Source organism: Anolis sagrei, chromosome 3 (assembly GCF_037176765.1).
Source record: "Anolis sagrei isolate rAnoSag1 chromosome 3, rAnoSag1.mat, whole genome shotgun sequence".
Taxonomy (NCBI): domain Eukaryota; kingdom Metazoa; phylum Chordata; class Lepidosauria; order Squamata; family Dactyloidae; genus Anolis; species Anolis sagrei.
Genome location: NC_090023.1, coordinates 206,792,316 through 206,815,261, shown reverse-complemented (window position 1 = coordinate 206,815,261; position 22,946 = coordinate 206,792,316). Strand labels below are relative to the sequence as shown.

The 22,946-nt window shown below is 39.2% G+C and overlaps 1 protein-coding gene across 2 annotated transcripts in view; it reads right to left on the bottom strand.

Moving 5' to 3' along the window:
- Window positions 1–8,083: 8,083 nt before the first annotated feature.
- CCDC186 (coiled-coil domain containing 186) overlaps window positions 8,084–22,946 on the bottom strand; it is a 52,270-nt gene continuing 37,407 nt past the window's right edge. For both annotated transcript variants that reach the window (XM_060768458.2, XM_060768457.2), the window contains exons 14-16: window positions 21,544–21,754; window positions 17,694–17,913; window positions 8,084–14,770 (exon numbers count right to left, since the gene is read on the bottom strand). In XM_060768458.2, the coding sequence (XP_060624441.2) occupies window positions 14,687–14,770; window positions 17,694–17,913; window positions 21,544–21,754 (515 nt within the window). In that variant the 3' untranslated portion in view covers window positions 8,084–14,686. The remainder of the gene's footprint in view (window positions 14,771–17,693; window positions 17,914–21,543; window positions 21,755–22,946) is intronic.

Sequence of the window (22,946 nt, the reverse complement as noted above, 5' to 3'; positions counted from 1 at the left end):
GGCTCTGTAGAGGAAGTGTCCTGGCAGCGTGCTAGGACACTTCCCTGAGAATATGGGAGGCTTCCAGTGCTATCATTAAGAAGAATGGGGGGAAGCTGGGTGGAGTTGCGTTCCTCCTTGTGATGAGGAAAGCAGCGCAGCGGGCGATGCAGGCCATGGGGTAATGTTTTCCCCCTGCTGCCACCCATTCTGCGTGGTGAATCCCCCCGCTGACCCCAGCTTATTGACCTCAATGTGATAAAAAAACATATTTGACACATAATTACCAGTAATGATTAAGAAAAACAGTCCACCACCTTACATACACACTATTGCTTCGGAAATGCATTTCAAAAGAGTGCCTGCATAAAACTGTTTTCATCTGCTGACAGAAAGAATGGAGGGGACCAATTGGACCTCCCATGGAAGAGAGTCCCATAGCTTGGGAGTTGCCACAGAGAAGGTTCTCTCCTGAGTCCTTGCCAATTGTGCCTGTGAAATGACTGAGAGAAAACTTCTCTGTAGATTCTAAAACTTGCACTGTTTGTATAAAAATATAGAGTATTTGATGTCATCTGGATCCAAATCATGTAGGACTTTAGAACTCAAAACCATCTCTTTGAATTCTGTCAAGAAATAGATCTGTGGCAAATGAAATTGTTTCAATAGAGGCATCACATGATCTCTGTACCTAGCCCCAGTTAACAACCTGACCTCAGCATTTTTGAACTAACTAAGATTTCTGAAGTTTCCAGTAATACACCCCCATAGCATGTGTTATGTTAGTCCAAATAGGATGCAATCAAGGCATATATGACTGTAACCATAACTGTCTACTCAAGGGAACTGTTGAGTAGTGGGGTGGGCAGTCTCTATTTGATACCAACCACTGATCTTAAGTGCACATATTCAGATCTAGGTGAGTGTGAGACTGGAAACCTAGTGAGGGACATGGATTTCCAAGAGACCTTTTGCAGCTCCACCTTCCACAGGCCTCATTGGCTGCTCCATGGAAAACCCAGCCGAACAAAACTAGGAAACGTTAACTCTCACCACAAGCTTTATTCACACCAGGTCTTGGTAATACAATTCAAGTTGGTATGCTCATTCAAGGTCATGTGGATCAAATGTATTTTTCAGTTCACTGAGCTGGCATTAAGCAGTAGCATTTTCTGGGAGGCAGTTGCCAAGACTATTCAGATTAATTTATGTGTCAGGGGACATTAAAGTCTGCCTGTAGTCAAACAATGTTTCCTCCAGAGTAGCAATGCTATGAAATAAATGGCTGCCTGTTAGGAATAATAATAATAATAATAATAATAATAATAATAATAATAATAATAATATGGTGTGACCCGTCTCTCCCTTTTGTTCAAGGGGTACGTCATCATTAAAACAAAAACTAAAACACTATTAAAACACATACAACAGGATACACAGAGTTAAAATACAAATTAAAATCCACTGATGAAATGCAGATTAAAATTGACAATTTAAAATTGACTGGGTAGGCCTGCTGGAAGAGGTGGGCCTTTAATTGTGTCTTAAATTCTGCAGCTGATCTAGCTGACCATTCTACAGTATTGAGGTGACTGATGACAAGGTCCACTGGGTGATGGTCACATAGATTCCTTTATGAAACAAATGTTACTGTATCAAGCTCTCAGTTAGAAAGTTCTTCCTAATGTTCAGATGGAATCTCCTTTCCTGTAGTTTGAAGCCATTGTTCTACGTCCTAGTCTCCAGGGCAGCAGAAAACAAGCTTGCTCCCTCCTCCCTATGACTTCCCCTCACATATTTATACATGGCCATCATGTCTCCTCTCAGCCTTCTCTTCTTCACGCTAAACATGCCCAGCTCTTTAAGCTGCTCCTCATGGGGCTTGTTCTTCAGACCCTTGATCATTTTAGTCACCCTCCTCTGGACACATTCCAGCTTGTCAACATCTTCCTTCAATTGTGGTACCCAGAATTGGACACAGTATTCCAGGTGTGGTCTGATCAAGGCATAATAGAGAGATATCATGACTTTTCTGGATCTAGACACTATAGTCCTATTGATGCAGGCCAAAATCCTATTGGCATTTGTTGCTGATGTGCTTTGGCCTAGGATGTGTGTGTGTGTTAACACAAAGTTAGCAGTAACCATCAATTTGATTTTTATAAACCTGTAATTTTCAACAGGGCATGATGACATTTTGATTTTACAATGATGTGTTATATAATGTAATTATTGTTAGCCATGCTTCATGTGCACATGCAACACAACTGTATTTATTGATTTGGAATGTTTTCTTTTTTCAGGGTTTACTAAACTCAGTATATAAATTCCAAAATGTCTCTGCCTAAAACAGTAGCTTTATGCATTCCTCATTATTGACTTTCGCCCTTTTGTTGCCCAGACACATTCATTTAACCACATTCTGGTGCTGCTTGGCCATAAATGTCCTGTTTTTCATCTGTGAAATTTTGGAGGGTATGGCACATTCAGCTGCACAGCAGCATCAGAACACCATGAAATCTATATCTTTCCATCATGAATCCTTTGCCAACGTGGCCTTCCAATGTGAAAATTTTGAGCTAAACCCAACATTTGTTCTTCCAATATTCATTCCAACTATGCTTGCTCTAGGTGACACTGATGCTGATTTTCGTTCATTTTAACTGTCAAAAATAGCCTTATCAAATCTTTGGAGAGTACAAATTGCTTTGTCTGGACTTTGTCTGAATGGGATTTCAGGAGAATTATGCATTGCAAAGCCAGTGAGCATCATTTGTAGTAGAGATGAAATGCTCAACATTCAACCTCATTCATTTAATAAGTCTGCTCACTCTGACATTGAAATTCAACACAATTGGTCTATGGCAATTCTACAGTCAGGGCATTTAAGGAGGACCTGATGTCTAAAGAAGAGAAGGAATTCTCTATTTCCAGAGCATCTCCAACTTGACATGCTGATCCATCTCTCCCAGACAAATTGGACTTCACCTTGAAGGGGGAAATGTGGAAGAAATCATTATGGAGAGGCGGAGAAAGAAGGAAATTGTTTAACCCTGTTCTGCTCTGAAAATGCAATTCTGTCACTGTTGTGCTTGCTGTTGGCTTATTGGCATATTCATCACCCATCACTCTTGTACGGTTCAAGGGCTCCACCACATGCCTCTTTCCTGCAAACTGAATGGCTACGCTGCATTTCTGGAACATGAGTTTCTAAGGGGTGTCTGCATTTGTCAGAAACCTAGGCCAAGAACATAATTTTTATCCACTTCTTCATCATTTCAGTCTTTCCTGAAGATTGATATTAGTGTTACAAAACCTGCCTGATAAGATCAGGAAATAATTTCTTTAAAGGTTTGTTTCCTGTCCTCTAAGACTTCAGTTAAGAGTCAAGCTAGAGATAATAGATAAGAACGCTTGAGATTATTGTAAATACAAATAAATGTTTCCTCTGGGAAACTGTGAATTGTTTTCCTGATCAGTTAGGGCAGGTTATCCATCTTTTTGGGAAGCTGCTGTTGTTGGGTCAACTCTTCTGCTGTTGACTATAAAGAAACCATAAATCGGGTAAGATATGAAGCATTGATGGGCATTTATCCTGAGCTGTGCCCCTTGGCCATTTCCTACTTGAAGGGAGACTGTTCCTACTTAAGTGGCCACTTACACATTGTAAGATTGCCATCTGTGTGCCTGCTCAGTCTGAAGTTCAGTGTATCATCAAGAACCCCGAGGCTCCACTTCGTTGTTGTTGTTACCTGTTTTGTGTGCCTTCAAATGATTTCTGATTTATGGCAACCCTAGGATGAACCTATCACATGGTTTCCTTGACATAATTCGTTTTGAATTTGCCTTCCTCTGAAAATGAATATGATTTACCCAAGGTCATCCAGCGGCTGGGACTTTGGTCTCCCATTATTCTAGTCCAATATTAAAACATGGCACCAAGCTGGCTCTTCAACTTTCTTAGAATTAAATATATTACAACTGAAGGAACTTTCACTCCAAGCCTGGTTCAAAGATATACCATTAACTTTCTGCAGGGCTTGAAGTGAATGTTCCTTCAGTTGATGCTTGCACAGCTTTTGGCCTATTCATGTGTAGGACAACTGGGAATGTGAGTGTGCATGCAATCCCCCTTTGAAACAACTCCATGAACCCAGAAGCATGCTAGACCATCAGAGACTGAGCACAAAGGATTGAAGAGATTTGTGATGCCTACTACATTTTCAGTTTTTGCACAGTAACTAATTTTGATGCCTTATTTTTATAAGCAATGGGTTGGCCCCAGTTGCTTTAAATTAGGGTGGTCAACTATGGAAGGCTAGGTGCCCCAGGAGATCTTAGTGCCTCATCACACTAGAGCATGGATCCACTTTAAACCTGGTTGCTGTCTCCTGCAGAATTCTGGGGTTTGTGGTTTAATGAGGTCCAGTATATGTTTGGCTGAGCAGTTTAAAGGCCCTCCTTAAACTACAAGCCCCAAAATTCTGCAGGAGGCAGCAACCAGATTTAGAGTGGATCAACACTCTAGTGTGATGAGGTCAGAGAACCCTGTATCCCCAATCTACATACTTCTGCAAAAAATAAAATTAAAAAAGCAGTTTGCTAGGGCTTAGATTAGATTAGGAAGGGAATATATTTTGTAGAAATTAATGCCTCATAGAAGGAATTTTCTGCAAAAATATTTGTAAACAAATTTTTAACCGCTGGACTCTTTCAAATGTGGTAGAAATGCTCTCCATATATCCCAGAGTACATTTGAGAAAGAAAACTATTCAAAAATTAATTTGATCCCTGAGGATCCCGCAAATAGTATTGGGGGCTGAATTTTGCTGACTCTAATCTAAAACCTGCCTCCGATTATTTTTGTCCATTTTGTCCATTTTGTGAAATATGCGAGGAGCCTTCAAACGTGATTGTGCACTATTAAATTGTAGCAAGGTATTACTACAATGACCAGGGACCAGTCTCCAAAAGGGTTATGAATCAGTTTTTGGTCAACTTTAGGATCCGTTTGTTTATTTGGGGTGCTGATTCAGAAAATTGCACTGGATAGACCACATCAACTCTAGTTTCTGATACAGAACATATGCCATCCAGTAGTTGTCGTCTGCTCACCCATAGAAAGCCATATTTAATAATCTAGAGCTGATGTGGTTGTAGTAATCATTCATGGGTAGTCAGCCTCACCCCTTCCATCATCCCTGTTGCCTTGGCACTATAAGAGGGTTTTGTGAGACCAGACACTCTTGTTGCTGCATGGTTTCAAGGCAGCGGTGTAGTAATGGTGAGGGTGCAGACCATATTTTTGTTTTCGGGGACTATTGTTGGTCCACAGACTACAGGTTGTGAACCAATGATGTATAAAGAACACAAGGAAAAGGAAAAGAAGACAAGCCTTCCTCACAATCTATGCCAGCATGTGAGAACCTACAATCTCTAAAACAGATATGATCAGAAAAAGTGGAATTTAGAAACCTTCAAGTTTCAAGAATAATTTTTTTAACATGCTCACCTGATGTGGGTATTTTGTTTCACATGTGTATATTATTAGTTTTGAAAAAGCATTGGCTGAAATATGTACAATTGCTCTTTTTTGTGGCATAGAAACTTCTCCTTGTTTTTTCTATGTCATTTCTGTCCCTGGTGCTAAACTTGAACAGAAGGAATACTCAATAACACTCAATAATACTCAATAATACTCAAATTGCTAACTGAAGTACATAAAACACAGACCAGAGGTAAACATCATGTAGTTCTTCAAATGTTGGTAGACTACAGGTCCCATCATTCTTAATCATCATAGAAAATTGGAATGCCAGAAGTTGCAGTCTGCATCTGGAGGACTGCATGATCCTTATTCTTAAATTAGATCATTCTCCTTAGGCTGTGAGTACGGAATCCTTGATTATCCAAATATTTTGGTCTGCAGCGCCCATAATCCCTTACGATTGGTCATGCTAGATAGGGCATCTAGGAACTGAAGTTCAAAACATCTGAAGGGCTACATTTGCCTTAGCCCAAGGAAACCCAGCTTCAAATACCCAACTAGGGGTAGAGTTTCAGGAATGGTATCAGCCCAATCTCTGTCTCTCAACCTAACCAGGCATGCAGTATTGTGAAGATAAGGAAATTATTTTTCCACACATTAAGGCAAGGAAGCATGAACATGGTAGTAAAACAATACAACAACAGATGAAACTGCAAGGAGAAAATCCTTTAGTTCCCTTGCTCCCAATCCAACTTCTAGTGACATTTCTCTTCTTGCCAATTTACAAAACAAAGTTTTAACGGTCGGCTACTGGCAGTTGTTTTAGGTTAATTGGATCCTGTTTCCCTGCTTTAGGGCACTGCATAGAGTTATAAATGGCTTGTCCTGATCCTGCAACCAAACTGGTTGAGAGGCCACAACTGCCAGCTGTAGATAGAAAACAGAAGGCAGGATAGTTTTGTTCATGTAAACACACATAGGATCTACAAATCTGCAGAAATCCCTCCGAGATTCCTCCCCTAGGTGAGCTTCCCAAGGTACACTTCAGCCCGGCCAAGGCAGGAATTGAATTAGTTTGTCTTTGGCAAAGATAAGCATCCTGCGTGTCTTGTTAAAACTCCTCCTGCTGCATTTTAGAGATTTTGGTTTAGGCACCTGGTATACACATGTCTGGCAAGAAATAAGATTATGTTTATCCAAACAAACCAAGTCATGGTTATTTCCCCCACAAAGAAGCCAGTATGTTTGAGTAACTGAAACAACATGGTCAAAGGTACACCGGGAATCAGAAATAAATTAATCCTTTACCTAATGTAGGGAGACATGCTTTTTAAAAAGTGTCTTGGGGAAGTTCATGTTTAAGAGAAATAAGCAATTATGCTGCTAGCATTTTCTGTGCTGTCAGCTTCTTGTTCTACCGGTCTTTGTTTCAAATATTCATATCTCAAAGGGTCAGCTGCTCTGGCACAGGTGCCTCATCTGACGAGAGTATCAAGGGGGAACAGTACCCATTCCACATACATATTCTCAATATGTATGGGTAACTTCCAGAAGGGAGCAATGACATGGTATGACACAATCTAGAGGGAAATAATGGAGAAAGTTTCAGGCACATTAATTATACTCATGTATATGTCGACCTCACACATAAGTTGAGAGGAGGCTTTGGGGCCAAAATTATGGGTTTTGATATGACCCATGGATAAGTTGAAGATCATTCCATGCATCAGTGCCACCTCATTAGCCATTGCTTCCCCCCCCCCCCCCGCCCACCCCCCAGCTTTGAAAAAGTCCAGAAAGTGGCACCATGATGGAGAAAATAGAGGGGTTAGTTCTTGTTCTTCTGTGACAGACTAAGCTCTTGCCTTTTGCCACTTTACTCATATAAGGGAATGGCTCCTTTTTATGTAAGAGTTAAGGCACTGTAGTTACAGTAATCTGTGGATACGTTGGCCCAGGCCATATTTTTGGGTCCATATTTGGTTTAAAATTTCTAGACTTACACACGAATATTTGTAATGCACCCAACATGCCTACACCAGAAGTATATGAGTGAAACTCACTGTATGACCTTGGGCCAATCACTCCATCTCAACTTGACCTTATCCCTACAGGATTATGGTGAACCTAAAAATAGGGAGAGCCATGTTGAACTCCATAGAAGAAAGAAAGGGTAAAGACAAAATAAAGAAGTGTATCACCAAAGTTTTCTAAGTCTGAAAGGACTTATTGAGTTTGATATTACAGCTTTGTGTGTCAAATCAAATAATTGGCTCAACCAAACACATCAGAAACCTTTCCTCAAAAATACTTGCTTTTGCTTTCACTGTCATCATTGTATATTGTTTTGCATAGTCACATAAAACTAGTGACCTAGGACAGAGATGCACATGCATGAAATCTGTTCATTTCATGTGGTCTTCCAATCATTGTTCCAGCAGGCCTTTCAATTATGCCTAATGATGAGGACAGCTAGAGGCTGCAATCCATCGTTCTCACTCTCGGTTTTATTCAGTGCAGATGTGTGGATTTTTTTCTTCTTGGACCAAGGAATTTATGTTGAAAACTGTCCCCACCCTCCAAAATGCCCAATCCAAAGTTAAACAGAAGCACCTGTGCATTTGTTCATGGTGTTTATTATTTCAAAGTCTGATATATACACATGTATAGCTCGTAATGTCTCAGGATTTGGGAATCTTCATTTGTACAGGAATATCTACATAATATAAATCAACAAGTCATTATTTTACATAATGTTTGTCTTAATACATATACATACAAGTGGAAGATTGGACATGGTGAAAATATCAGCACATAAAATCAATAAATAAAACTATTTCATTGTGGAAAAAATGCTGTGATTCAGATAAATTTACATAGATATGGCAACATCTCCCATTACATTTTTGGGGGCTAGAAGTCTCTAAAAGAGTTTTCTAGCACCACCTACTGTTGTCTACACAACATTAAACCACCCTGCATTTCAATGATTATGAATAAAATACAAATAAAATACACATGAGATTGTGTACTCTCAGACAATATTATGGAATTGACAGAAAACGGAGATGTGAGTGCACCCAACTTTGTTTCAGGAACCAATTTAACAAAAATAATCACAGAATTAATGATGAACGCAGAATACCTTTTGAGAGAGGTCAATACCATAGGAATTATCACTCTACAGACAAAAATAATTTTAAGATTATGCCTTTCTATTCTTCCTGATTTGTTTCTTCTATATCTTAAGGAAAGTAGTCCTTGGTAACTGAAGAACAGCTATCAATGTCTGTGGAAACATCAAGTGATTCATTGCCATTTATCACTATTATTGTTACCAGAGTCAACATGAAGCTAGAATGATTACCCAGCTTCATCTGAAACACTGTATTTTTCAATGCAGTCATTCAGGAAAAAAACCCTCAGGTGTAATCAAAAGATGAGAAATCAAGTGATGCACATATTTTTGTGAATCAGCAGTTATTCATGCAATGAAATTCCATGGACTGTGCCCATACATGCAAACACAAGTCAGTGTTCTTAAGTTGATTAACTTTCTCTTTGAAAAGAAAAGTGCTCTGATTTGTCCTCAGCTGACAGTAAAACTACCTCTAAGTAAGCACATTGTCAGTTACACAAATGCAGACAAGGAGGTAGGCACTCGTATGGTGTTGAAGCAGCTCAATATTGACAGAGCTGCACAGAGACAAACATTCAGTGAAAACATAGAAAATTCAAGAATGAGATGAACTCTTCTTTCAACAGAACTCTAAATAAAGTTTATAGTCCTCAAGGCTGCAAAGCTGGGTTTGCATGTTCAGGCCAATGTCTAGTAGCAGTTTTTCAGAAGATGGGTAAGACAGGGGGCTGAAAAAACTTTTTATCTGTTAGAACAGTGATCCCAAAACTCTAGTCCTACAGATGTTTTAGACTTCAATTCCCATAAGTCCTGGACATCTTGATCAACAGTCAGGAATTATGGGGGAAGAAGTCCAAAACATTTGGAAGGCCAAATAATTGGAAATAATTTTGTTAGAACAATGACTCTACAAAGCTCCTTTACCAGAACTAATGTAAATTATTCCTCCAAAGATGTATTTTCCAGAATTTACAGACTGCAGCTTTTCTTGGCACATACATTACCATAGTGTAGGATTCTGACTTTTAAAAAATTGTTCATAGAAACCACATATCCCTGAATACTAGCACAGTTCTTAGGGAATACCATGCAGCAAAAACTAGGAGTTAAAAAGAAAAATGTCTCTGAAGAGAGGAACAAAAGGTGGGAGAGAAAAGACAAAAGAAAGGTATAAAGATGAAAAAAATAGGAAGTTAATGAAAATGCAAACAGAAAAAAAGAAATTTGTTTCCCCATTGCTCACAGAGGAAGTTCAATGTGTGAAGCATAGCAAGGGAATAAAGATCCATTTGCAACCTGCTTCCCTATCATTCTAATGATAAAAAATGAAACAAGTGCTGCATACTCCATTCTTACTTCTGGAGCAGAATGAAGACACAAATGTGGACTGTTTTGTTTCCTATACCACATAGCTCAGTAGCAGCAGAGGTGAAAAATGGGGGTGTTATTAGAAAATCGAAATGATCTCCAAAGTGGCCTTCAGAGCACTACTGTCAACACAAGGACACATTTTTGGACTGGTGCAAACCAGGTCACCATGTTTAGGTACTGTAGGGTTGAGGCAAACTGATATTGCTTGTTTTAAACTTTCAGCTTCCAGAATCCCTTAGTTTGAGCAATGGCCTTCCTGGCAGAGGTTTCTGGGAGTTGACATCCAAAATGCTCTTCATAATACCAGTCCTAGGGGCATTTTCAATGCACAACAGAAGATGACTAGTGACTGGTGTGTCACCAGTGTGGTATGATTGTGATTCTAACACAGAGGCAGCATTAACCCTTATATATCTAAAGTATCCTCTCCTACTATCTCATATGGTTGCATTTTAATTTTCTTTTAATAGGGAACTCAATTTCAAATCATCTTATTTAGTGGCCTTTCAGAAATTTTAAAGTGCGTGTATTAAAAAACCCCAGCAAAAATCCAGTAATGTGCCACTCATTCTTCAAAGCACAGAGTTGCTTTGAACCACTATTCCCATTGGAAAATACTTGAGCAGAAATACTTTGTGCAAGCCTAAGTTTATAAAAATGGCGATATGGTAGAAAAATGCACTGAAAATCCATGTAAATAAATTACCAAGTTACGGTGCCGCAATCCACACTTCTCTGCTGTTATAAAGGTAAAAACATATTGCCAAAAATTGAATCATTCCGTTTCCCCCCCCCCCCCCCTGCATTTTCACTTATCAGCACACAGCAAGGACAAATGTGCATACCTAGATAAGTGCTATGCTCAAGCACTTTCACATGAAGAAAAGCAGATAACACTGAGAACTACTGGAGAAACTGTGAGCAAGCAGCATGCTTAACTTCTTTATTGGTTGAGCCATTCCCTCTCCATCAATCAATCTGGCTGATTGTCCATCTGATCATCTCTGCCTGCTCCCCTGCCCAGATTTCTGTCTGTTTGTCTGTCTTTCTAAATATTTATATTCCTGGATGCATTTTAACAAGTCTCAATGCAATTACATATATATGATTTTTGAAATAGGAATCTGGCTCATAGGGAAAATGTACTAGGCTATGATGTGCCTGCAACTCCAAAAATAAATACAATCCTGTAACACAAGATTGAGAAACCTGTTTTTATATGCAATCCCTTCTTTAAATCTCAATCCTTATGGTCTTATCTGAGTAGGAGCAATCAATGAAACGAAAATGATTTGCACATTTATAAACTTTCAAGTTCTCTCTGTCCTAATTTATACACATGGAATATCAAAGTCTAATGTTCAATCCTATACATATCTGCTTAAAGTCCTACTGAGCTCAATGGTGTTTACTTCAAGTAAAGAGGGCATAAGGCTGCTGTCTAAATTCCTTATGTACAACAACAAGCAGTTTTCTCTCCTCTGCCCCTGGCATGTGTAAATAGCCCAGGGGTACAATTATATAGTATGAGGTGGAAGATAAGCATATTTTGCTTATTCTAATGTTCCTACTGTACACATGTATCATGCTCTCAGATAACTATGAAAGGCATGGCTTTTAAAAAAATACAAACTCTAACATTATCTACATATTTATACAATGAATTGATTAGTTCTGCCCTCAAAAGCATTTTCTCGGAGTGCAAATAAATTCAGAAAAGAGGGATAGAGTCGCATGAAGTTGTGTAAGCAATTCAAGCAGAGTTTTGTACTTAAGAATGAATAATCAAAAGGAGTACCATAGCTTGAAACAGGTTGGTGTCCTCTCAGTGTTCCTGCACTACAGTAGAGGAGGTTTTACTGGGTTGCTGTGAGTTTTCCGGGCTGAATGGCCATGTTCCAGAAGCATTCTCTCCTGACGTTTCACCCACATCTATGATAGGCATCCTCAGAGGTTGTGAGGTCTGTTGGAAACTAGGAAAGTGAGGTTTCTTTATCTGTGGAATGTCCAAGGTGGGAGAAAGAAATCTTGGCTGCTTGAGGCAAATGTGCATGTTGCAATTGGCCATCTTGATTAGCATTTAATGGCCTTGCAGCTTCAAAGCCTGGCTGGTTGCTGCCTGGGAGGTGTTAGCTAGCCCTGATTGATTCTTGTTTGGAATTCCCCTGTTTTTAGTGTTGCTCTTTATTTACTCTCCTGACTATAGAGTTTTTTAATACTGGTAGCCAGATTTTGTTGATTTTCATTGTTTCCTCCTTTCTGTTTCGAGTGCATCTATGGCAGGCATCCTCAGAGGTTGTGAGGTCTGTTGGAAACTAGGAAAATTGGGTTTATATATCTGTGGAATAATGTCCAGGGTGGGAGAAAGAACTCTTGTCATTTGGAAGTAGGTGTGAATGTTGCAATTGGCCATCTTGATTAACATTGAATGGCCTAGCAGAGCACCTGATGAACCAACCCAGATACAGCATGTGGACAATTTCAACAGAAAGGAGGAAACCATGAAAATTTCCAACAGATCTCACAATCTCTGTTTCCAACAGACCTCACAATGTCTGAGGATGCCTGCCATAGATGTGGGTGAAACGTGAGGAGAGAATGCTTCTGGAACATAGCCATACCGCCTGGAAAACTCATAGCAGCCCAGTGATTCTGGCCATGAAAGCCTTCGTCAACACAGAGGAGGTTTTAGTTTTCCAATTAGGGAGGTAAAAAGGAACTAAATTAGAATGGAAAAGTTCATGGGAAAAATGCCTTATGCATAGATTTAAAAAAAGTGAGACACACATGATTAGAGAGTTTTGCTTCTGGACAGTGCATATTTTAAAAGCTAAACTAAGTAATTCAAAATCTTGTTAGGACAATGCATTCACATTAATCATCAACTTCCTGAAAAGGGGTGGGGTGGGAGATAAGTGGAAGGACAAGTGTTTTGCCTAACTCTCATACCAGGACAAGTACTAACATGAACATGTACTGCTCCACACTAAAAGAAGGAACAGAAAGACATTCAAGCCTAAGAATCTGGCGCCTCCTTCAGCTGCCCTGTTTTTCCTTGGAGACCTAACTGCAAGCTAGTGCTTGTCAAAGTGAGAGGAGACAAGGCGACAGACCTCATCACACTAGAACAGGCATGGGAAAACTTCAGCCCTACCATGCCTAACAGCTGGTAGACTGCCTGCACTAGATTATCTATTCACTTTAAATGCTGCTGCTGCTGCCTCCTACAAATTACGGGGTTTGTAGTTTAGGGAGGGTCTTTTAAACTGTTCAGCCAGAGAGGTCTTGGACCTCACTAAATTACAAACCCCAGAACTTCAATGTGATGAGGTCCTAAAGCCCACACCAACTCTTCTTCCTCCTTTTCACCATCACCGAGCATTCTGTCTCCCTACACAAGAAGCTTTAAACCAGTGATTCTCAACCTGTGGGTCCCCAAATGTTTTAGCCTTCAATTCCCAGAAATCCTAACAGCTGGTAAACTGGCTGGGATTTCTGGGAGTTGTAGACCAAAACATCTGGTTGTAGGCCAAAATATCTGGGGACTCACAAGTTGAGAACCACTGCTTTAAACACTTAATTATCCCTCATGCTTTGCTCATTTGTACAGGGGCAAATGCTCAGCTACACATTATAGGAAGAGATTATCACTGTTTATTACTCTTTTGGTTGTCAAGAATACAATAGGTATTATTTTCCCAGCATTGGAAAATCCTTCTTCTGTTTGCTCTGCTTCAATCAAGAACAAGTTATTAGGCTATCATTGCTAAGAAAATGATTTCTGCAACTCAAGAGTCCAAACAAATTCCCCATTCTCTTCCTAGAATCCACAACAGTGTCACTACTTGTACAGAAATGTAATGCAACATATTGCCTCTGTTTATGCTGCAACACATACATGCTACTGTTGCTTTCATTTCAATTTACAACACCTGTTTCTAAGGTTCAGAGTTGCCTCTCAACTCTCATCTCAATTCTCTAATGCATTTTGTTAATCAGTCCAACCAGTACAAGGCTAGGTTTCAACAGCTGATGCCAAGTAAACACAGAAGGGGTTTCCTATTCAGTGTGTTCTCTTTAATTAAAAAACAAACAAGCAACCAATTTGAACCTAAGGAATTCACTTTTAAAAAAATATTTTTACTAGTAAAATTGCTTTAGACTGTGAAATTAAGAAAATACAGTCTATTGTAAAGCCCTTTTAATGCATGATATAAATAAAATCTGACAATTAAAAAAACCCAAAATGAATGTATATTAGGAGGGGGGACCTATACTCCAGTAGGCAGTAACTTTAGTAAGTCCAACAAGAAACTCATTTGAATCAAACACCTAGAATGGGAGTGGGTTCGGGCACCTACCAGGATTACATACTTTTTTCAAACTTCTTCATTAATAAGGTAACTTAATTGCACAAAACAAAGTGTTTTTTCCACTTTAAATATAAGTACAAGTTGGAGGTGCTGATATAGTGTTTCATAAAATGCAAAATGAATGCAAATGATATTCAGAAAAATGCAAACTCTCCATCACTTTGGGCAAAACAGGCACCAGGACTGTGGTCTTGTAAAGCCTTGCTTACAAGCACACGTCGGTTTGCTTTGTTAAAGCTTCATGGGATTTGACAGAAGACGCTGGCAGACATCCGGTTTCTATACTGTCAGGATTTGAAGCACCTGCCTTTGCTGCCTTCTTGGGCTTGCCCTCAGCTATGTCTGCTTCACCCTCTGTTCCAGTTCATGCTGCTGCTTAATCAAGCGTTCTATTTCGGTTCCTAGTGTTTGCAGGTTTTCCTTTGAAGAAACAAGAGGAAAGAATTAGCAGACTCTACAGCAGTCAAAATTAAAATAAAACTACATCTAGAATAAATTACCACCAATCTGAATCTACTGTGGGCTGAAACACACATTCAACTGTAAAAACGAGAGGCATATTACATTAAAATACTTCCAAAGCAGATGAAATGTGGTCAGAATCTGCCTTAACACCACAACAAAACAGTCAATGAATCGATTTTGCAGATTTAAAACACTAGCAAAGATCAGCTCCATAACTACTTCAATATGGTTTTATTGTCTTTGGATGGTTAACTGCTAAATAAAATCAAGGTGCTAACTGCGTACAAAGCATTGTGCAGACCAGCACTTCTTAGAGAACCTGCTCCTTCTGACATTTGGAAGTCAACGTTTGGACCACGTTTTATCAAATCAGATGTTGTAGTTCAGCCTTTGATTGCGCCTACACCTGATCTCTCTAGGGATTCTGGGCCTGTTAGTCATTCTGATAATACTGGGGATTCTAGATCTGTGAGTCAGCAGGAGCGCCAGCAAGAGATTTTAAGTCCTGAAAATGAGCGGTCTATGTTTGAAGGCCACATCCCTGAAAGGCAGTTCCCTAGGGAAGCAAGGTCAGGGACAGATCTGAGTTCAGAGGAAGAAAATGGAAGTCCAGGTGAGACTAATGAGCAGTTAGATAGGAGATTTATGTTCCATCAATATAGAGTTTCTCAGGAGGATTTACAAAGGTCAAGACGCCTATTAGCCAAGAAGACCTTATCCGTTTCCCAGGGGAGAAGGCATGACTTTCTCTGTATATTAGCTAGCTCAGTAGATGGGGTCATTAGTTCAGGCAACGCTGGTGTTTGAGTATTGTCTAGTATTGTCAAGTCAAGGGATTTCTAGTTCCATGTTCCATGCTTCCTTTTGTTCATGTCTCATGATTTCAAGTTTTGAGGACTGTCCCTGAATCTCATGTTTTGGATTTATTCTGCTTTTGTATTCCTGGTTTTTGATGCTACTCCTGCACTCTGATTTCTGTGATTTCAGAAGGCAACATACAGAAGGGCCAAACTTAAGACCATATGCAATGACCCAGAACCAGTTATGACAATCCCATCTTTATCCTTGAATCTCTTTTTCAGAAGTTCTGTTTCAGCCTGACCCATTCAATTGTCAAGGAGAGAAGTGGGTGAAAAAAATCCTTTTATAGCAAAGTATCTGAAAATCTAATATGATCTTGATTTGATTAGTCACTGTATCTTCTCCCTTCCCATGGGTCTTAAAATGACAAACTAATCCTAAAGTGGTGTGAGTGGAGGAGAAATTAGATGATGCATCATCCACGGCCCCACCAAGCTCACGCCCACCAGGGACAGACATGGAAAACTGACTTACCTTTTTCTGTCTCTAAGTGTTATTTGTGTTTGTTTTTTTAACTTCTTCTCCTGCCAGTTTCAACAGGAAAGGAAATACCTACACGTCTGCAATATAATCCCAGGATTTCAGAAGGTAATAGAAGAACACTAAATCTAAGGCCATATCTTTTTGACCTAAAGCCAATTCTATGCATGCGTTTTCAGGACTAAGTCCCTTGAGTATAATGGGAATTTATTCACTGGTAAATTTGCTTATGATGGCAGCCTTGGTTGTGAAGAGGGTCTTCGTATTTTGTGCAGCCTTAACAGTTTTGTTTTTTTTTAAAGGTATGGGGTGTTTTTGTTTTTTTCCTTTATCAGGCATATTGTTACCTGCTTTGGATCATTGGATAGGAGTGATTATACTACAGCAAAGTTAAAATCATTGCACTAGCTGCCAGTTAGTTTCTAGACAAGTTACAAAGTGTTGGGTCATTACTATTACAGCCCTCCATAATTTGGTTCCAGATAACCTGCAAAGTTATCTTCTCCTGTATACTCTGTCCTGCCCACTTAGGTCCTATGAGATACATTTACTTCAGTCAATCAAAATTAGGCTGACAATGGTTACCCAAAAGACTTCTCCAGTCAGTCTCAGATTGGGGAATGGGCTGCTGGAGAATATTTGTAGGCTGGATATGCTGCTTGTGTTCAAAGCAGTAATAAAGTCCAGTTGCTTTCTATAGGTCCATCAAGATATTTCTAAAATTATGATTTTTAAAATATGAATAGATTGCTTTTAAAATACAGAATACAACAGAATAGCACAAACCACAAAACAACATACTCATCCCTCCACACCCCAGCCACCACCACACAGCTTCCAATACCACATCAATGTGAAACCATGGAGTTCAACATAGCCACAATTCTAGGATAAAAGCGATTGGTTTTATATGCTCTTTCAACTGATATCTGAAAGGATGTCATTCTGAAAAGAAAGCAAGCTTGGTTTCTGCTGCTCCAGAGATAAGGAGCACTGGATTCAAATTAAAGGAAAAACGATTCTAAGTGAATATTAGAAATAACTTCCTGGTAGTCAGAGATGTTCAATAGTGGAATTCATTGCCTCCAAGTATGGAGGAGTTTTCTTTGGAGATCTTAAAACAGAGGGCAGATGGACATCTGTCAGGAGTGCTTGAGTGTTCCTGCATGGCAGGGAGTTGGTCAGATTGGCCCTCCAACTCTAAGATCCTATGTGTTTTAAAACTGGCGGCATGTGTTATTTAGCCAATTTCTAAAATATCCAATCTATAGTTTAATTTTAATCCGTTATTCCTTGACTCAATCCACAGGGAAGGGTATGTAAGAAATAACAACTATTTTTGCTGTTGTTATTGCTCCTGCTGTTACTAATACTTTTAGATGAATGACACAAACTTTGTATGTTAAGATAGCAAACAGAATACCATGAAAGCCATCGACAATACAGAATACCATTTTCAGTGATTTTTTTGAAGATTTTTTCTTTAGGTTTTTTTCTCCATGTATATATTGCTCAAATTTTGTTTTTAAAAGCTCACCTTTAGGGTAATGTTTTTCAATAAAGTATCCTCCAGCACTGCCTGAAGCTTCCTGTTGATCTCCAGGGAGAGTTCTAACGTGAGCCCACTGTCTGCTGGATGTGATGTGTAGAGAGAGGCCATGATCCCACCACGTCTGCTTAAATGTACTTTGTTGAAGTCGGAGGCCTCAGATGAAAGGGTGCCGGCTTCTTCCCGCAGAATGTAACTTTGGATTATTCTGTGTAAAAAAAAGAGCAAAACTCAGTGAACTTAGAATTGTCAAGTTAGATTCCATGGGAGTCTGCCTTGTGCAGAATGTAGATCAATACTGTCTGGACTGATAGGGAAACAGCTGCAGGATTTCAAATTTATTTCCAGTCCAGGCCTTCCCAATCCTTCAGTCTTAAGTTGTCCTGGGTTAGAACGTCTCTTCTATTTCTCCAAGATACCAATAGCAATAAGACGTTCTACTATGACAACAGGAATGTTTAAATCATTCTTTGGTAGGCAACTTATGGCTAATATTCTGCAGTAGTGTAAGTTACCAATCCCAAACAATTATTTGCCCATGCAATCAAGCTTTTTAGAAGCCTACATTGGCATCAATGAAGACCTTAACAGCCCACCAGAATGTGAAACTCTCAATAGGAAAGAGAATATACATGAAAAGGGTACACATGTTAGTGAATGGTGGTCTGGAGCATTATGTCTGCATCTATATGCTAGCTGAAGACAAGATACCAGGACACTTCTGGCATGTGGTTTGCAACAGTGTACTGCAGAACTAATCAAGTACTAAGACTGGGAAAATCCAACATGCTTTAGCACAAGGCTTCTTAAACTTTTCCACTCATGACTCAGTCCAAGAAATGTTTATGTACACCCTGGAATATAAATATATAAGATAGGTATAAAATTCAAACATTTGCTTATAACAAACCAGCATTCACAAGGCTTGCTAAACAGGCTGGCTTTCCTTTTTATGAAGCACAGCAGAGTTCACTATGTACACTGCACAACAGATTCATGTAAATCTCTGAAACAGCTGTTAGGTGATGTTCAGAAAACTTTTACTATTGCCAAATTTTTCAGGACCCCAACTATGAGGTAGGGGAACCCAATTTGGGGTTGGGACCTACAGTTTCAGAAGCAGTGCATTAGCAAATGTTCCCAAACCATGCCTGTATTATTTGCTGTTGTTATGTCCTTACAAGTCATTACCAACTTACGACAACCTTGTGGCAGCCCTATCCTATAATTCTTTTGGCAAGACATACTCAGAGGTGGTTTGCCATTGCTTTCCTATTTAGCTGAGTGTGTGACTTGGGCAAAATCACCCAGTGGGCTTTTATGGCTGAACAGGGATTTGAGCTGTGGTCTTTTAATCCAACACTCAAACCACTAGACCAGTGGTTCTCAACCTGTGGCTCCCCAAGTGTTTTGGCCTACAACTCCCAGAAATCCCAGCCAGTTTACCAGCTGTCAGGATTTCTGGGAGTTGAAGGCCAAAACATCTGGGGACTCACAGGTTGAGAACCACTAGACCTTGATGGCTCTCACTTACCAAGAGCACCAGCTATTGGGGAGCACAGTTAACATTAGATCTCTGGAAAGGTCTGTTCCTTATGGTTATTGTATTTCTACGGTATAGCAAAAGCATGCATACAAACACATATTCAAAATGTAATGAGTGAGAGTTGACCTCAGTTGGCTTTTCTTCTAGTCTGTCTTCAGAATACATTTCTTGAGTCCAGTTCACTCTTTATTATGATAGTGATTTCAGTAAAACATTGTTTAACTATCCACCTCTTCTCCTGGCTGGAAAACAGAATCCCCTACACTTTAATTCAGTCTCAAATTTCCAAAATATCTGGAGCCAAACAGCAGATCCTGGTACATATACAATTCCAAGGGGTGAAAAACAAAGTTTTCATTGATGCTAGACCTAATCACAAAAGCAGATGCAATTGCTTCTTTAAAAGACAGAAAACTTAAGGAATAGTTTAATACCTGCAGTGCTGTGCTCGCAAATGTTGAAAGTGGTAAAGTCCTTATGGAGCAATTAGTAATATTAAGTTTGTGTGTAAATGGTTAAGCTGTATGAGTCTCTTACTGAGAAGACTGTTTTAATTTGTTCTCCATATGCATTGATAAACACACCACAAAAGTAACTTGGTAAAATTGGGACAACTCCACAATGCTAAGTCTTTATAACAAAACAATTTGAAAATAATTACATTGTACATGTTACACAGGTAGTTATCCATAATTACTGGTTATTTTGTGCACAAGACATCTTGTACACTTAATTGTAGTGAAGTACAACCACCTAGCAGCTTTAAACTGAAGCAACTAATATACATTAACTGTTCTTTAACAAAGAGAAAGCACGTACTGTTGAAAAACTGCCACTGGATTTTAGGAATATTTTCAAACTTAATGTCTTCTCAGCAGGTAATTTGCTAAGGCAATTAAAGAGAGCAGCAAATTGCTATGTTAGTGCTTTTAAGATTCTCTTTCAAAGCACATTTTTAAAATAGCACAGCCTACTTCACATACATCAAGAAACACAATTAGCTTTGAATAAGTACAGTTTAATCAACGCTACTATTGCGGTTTAATTCTATGGTAAGTAGAATTACTATGAAGGAACTTAGTTTATTAAATTAGTGCACATGCATTGGAAATGTCAGGAATTTTGCCTCATAGGGAAAATTTGTACCTCCACTTTCACTTTGCTAAACATGAAACATTCTCAGAACTATTCTGAGCAGTATACCACTATATGTGTACTAAGTATGCACTGCATTTATTAAATTTATTTATTTGATCTATACCCCCCTTTCTCCCTGTGGGGGCTCAAGGAGGCTAACAACCACAAAATCTAGTTACAGTTGAAAACAAAGAAAATACAAAAAACATTAAATAGCACAGTGTGGATTTAGGTTAAAATACAGTTGAAATATAATAAATACATTTAAAATTACATTCAAAATTTGCAATTCCCCTAGAATCACACTCACAACCTTGTTGGGTTAGTGGGCTTATTAACAGAAGACCTTCCTCATAAATGTACAGAAGAGTAACTTATCAGCAGCAGCATGACCCAGCACCAGTAGCCCAAAGTGATAAAAAGAACAAAAGCACACAAACCAATGTTATCTTTTCCATAAGAGGCTTTTCTTTGTAGTGAAATAATATGGTTACACTATTCACAAGAACAAGTTTTCTACAACACAAATAAAGTCCTTTATACTTCCTTCTTTGCTTTCATGCTGGACTTCTTCCTCTTGCAGATAAATAGCTGAGCTCTCACAGAGCCTCCTCTCATACTGGAATTACACAGGAGCGCCACACAGCAGCCGTTATACTGGAGCTTTACCCATGAGGCTTTACACATGAGGCCTTCAATGTGGGGCTTCTTTCACACAAGCTTCTCATACCAGGCCTTCCTCATACTTGGCTTTCTCATAGACTAAGGCCTACCTCACACTGTGAAACCTACCTCACAGAGACCTTTCTCACACTGAGGTTATCTCTCACATAGAGAGGTTTACCTAACTCCTCAGGACAACACTAGCTTTGGCCCCCCAACTGTAACAGGCTTCAACTACTCACTCTCCTCAGAACAACCCTTGCTTTGGCTCACTGGCTCTAACAGGCTTCGGCATACTAACTCTTTCAGTGCTTGTCTCACACATTTGTAATCAACAATACCCAGTTAATTTTTAATATTTCTGAAAAACCTCCCTCTATTATAGCAGATACTATATTCTTATGCCTAGTGTAAAATTCAACAATGCATTTTGCAATGTGTGTGTGTTTTTTTCCCCCTCAAATCAACGACCACACCACATATTATACATACTTGGTTTTCTTTCGGATTTCTTCCACAAGCTGTTTGATATGGTCCTCCATGAACTCCATTTTTTCATTTTTCCTTGCATGTGCTTTCTGGAGTCTTACTATCCTCTCAATCAAAATGGTCTTATCCACTTCTGGAAAATGATCAACAACTACTGAAGAGCCACTGTTTTCTGGGGAACGATCTTCATTACTGCTTCGAGCATTAAGAGATCCTGTCAGAAAAAAATGGTTAACTTTTTATTATGAATGCTGTTCTTGTCCCAAACATTTTCATCTTCCTTTAATAGGAAAAATTAAGAAGTTATTAGAATTGTGTCAATAATTTCTATCATAAAGTGCTAGCCACATTGAAGAGCTAGCAAAATTTAGAACAATAGACTCAAAATTCCAACCATATTCTGACATCACATAGCAATCTTACATGACAATATTCAAGATTCAAAAACCCACAAAGTATCATAATCATTTCAAAGGGATGAGAGCAGGTATATCTACCAGATCCTTTTTCTTTTTTCCAATTGTCTTATTAGTTTTTTGTGTGTGCATGTGTCAGGAGCGACTTAAGAAACTGCAAGTTGCTTCTGGTATGACAGAATTGGCCGTCTGCAAGGACGTTGCCCAGGGGATGCCCGGATGTTCTGCTGTTTTACCATCATTGTAGGAGGTTTCTCAAATGTCCCCACATGGGGAGCTGGAGCTGACAGAGGCAGCTCATCCTGCTCTTGCAGGATTTGAACCTCTGACCTGTCGGTCTTCAGTCCTGCCAGCACTAGGGTTTAACCCATTGTGCCACTGGGAGCTCCATCTTATTAGTGAACACATGCAACCAAATCCTCAAATAGATACTATATATTTTTCCTGTATTGAAGAAAGCCTGTATCAGCCACGTGTCATAATCTACTCATTTCTATAGGTTAAGATACAAAATTCTTTACAATTATACAAACAAATCAGGGCGATAACACCTATTCCTTCCATCTCTCATTATATGAAATCTCAACATGCAAGTGTTCAAACAAGGAATAACTTTGATGAGATGGTAGATAACTTCCAGCAAACCAAATGAAGTCAGTAGAAACTAGAGTTGGGCCCGAATCACTGTTAATGAAAAGATTTGTGGTTTTTGGAAGGTAATTTCTAAAAACAGAAAGGGGAAGAGAGAGACGAAAAAAAAGCAGTGAAACAAATTTAGAGAGATGGAAATTTTGGAAAGAGCTAAGTCTACAAAATACCTCAGGCAGGGAAGTCTCTAGTGTCTTTTTCTCTCTCTAGAAGAAGCCTCCTCCATTTTTTCTTGGAAAGTTACCTTCTCCTCCAGAGAGGGCCCTTAGAACTCACTTTCCCAGTGGCACTAGCATAGGGTAGCCATTGAAATTCCTCTCGGAGCATGATGAGAGTCAAAGT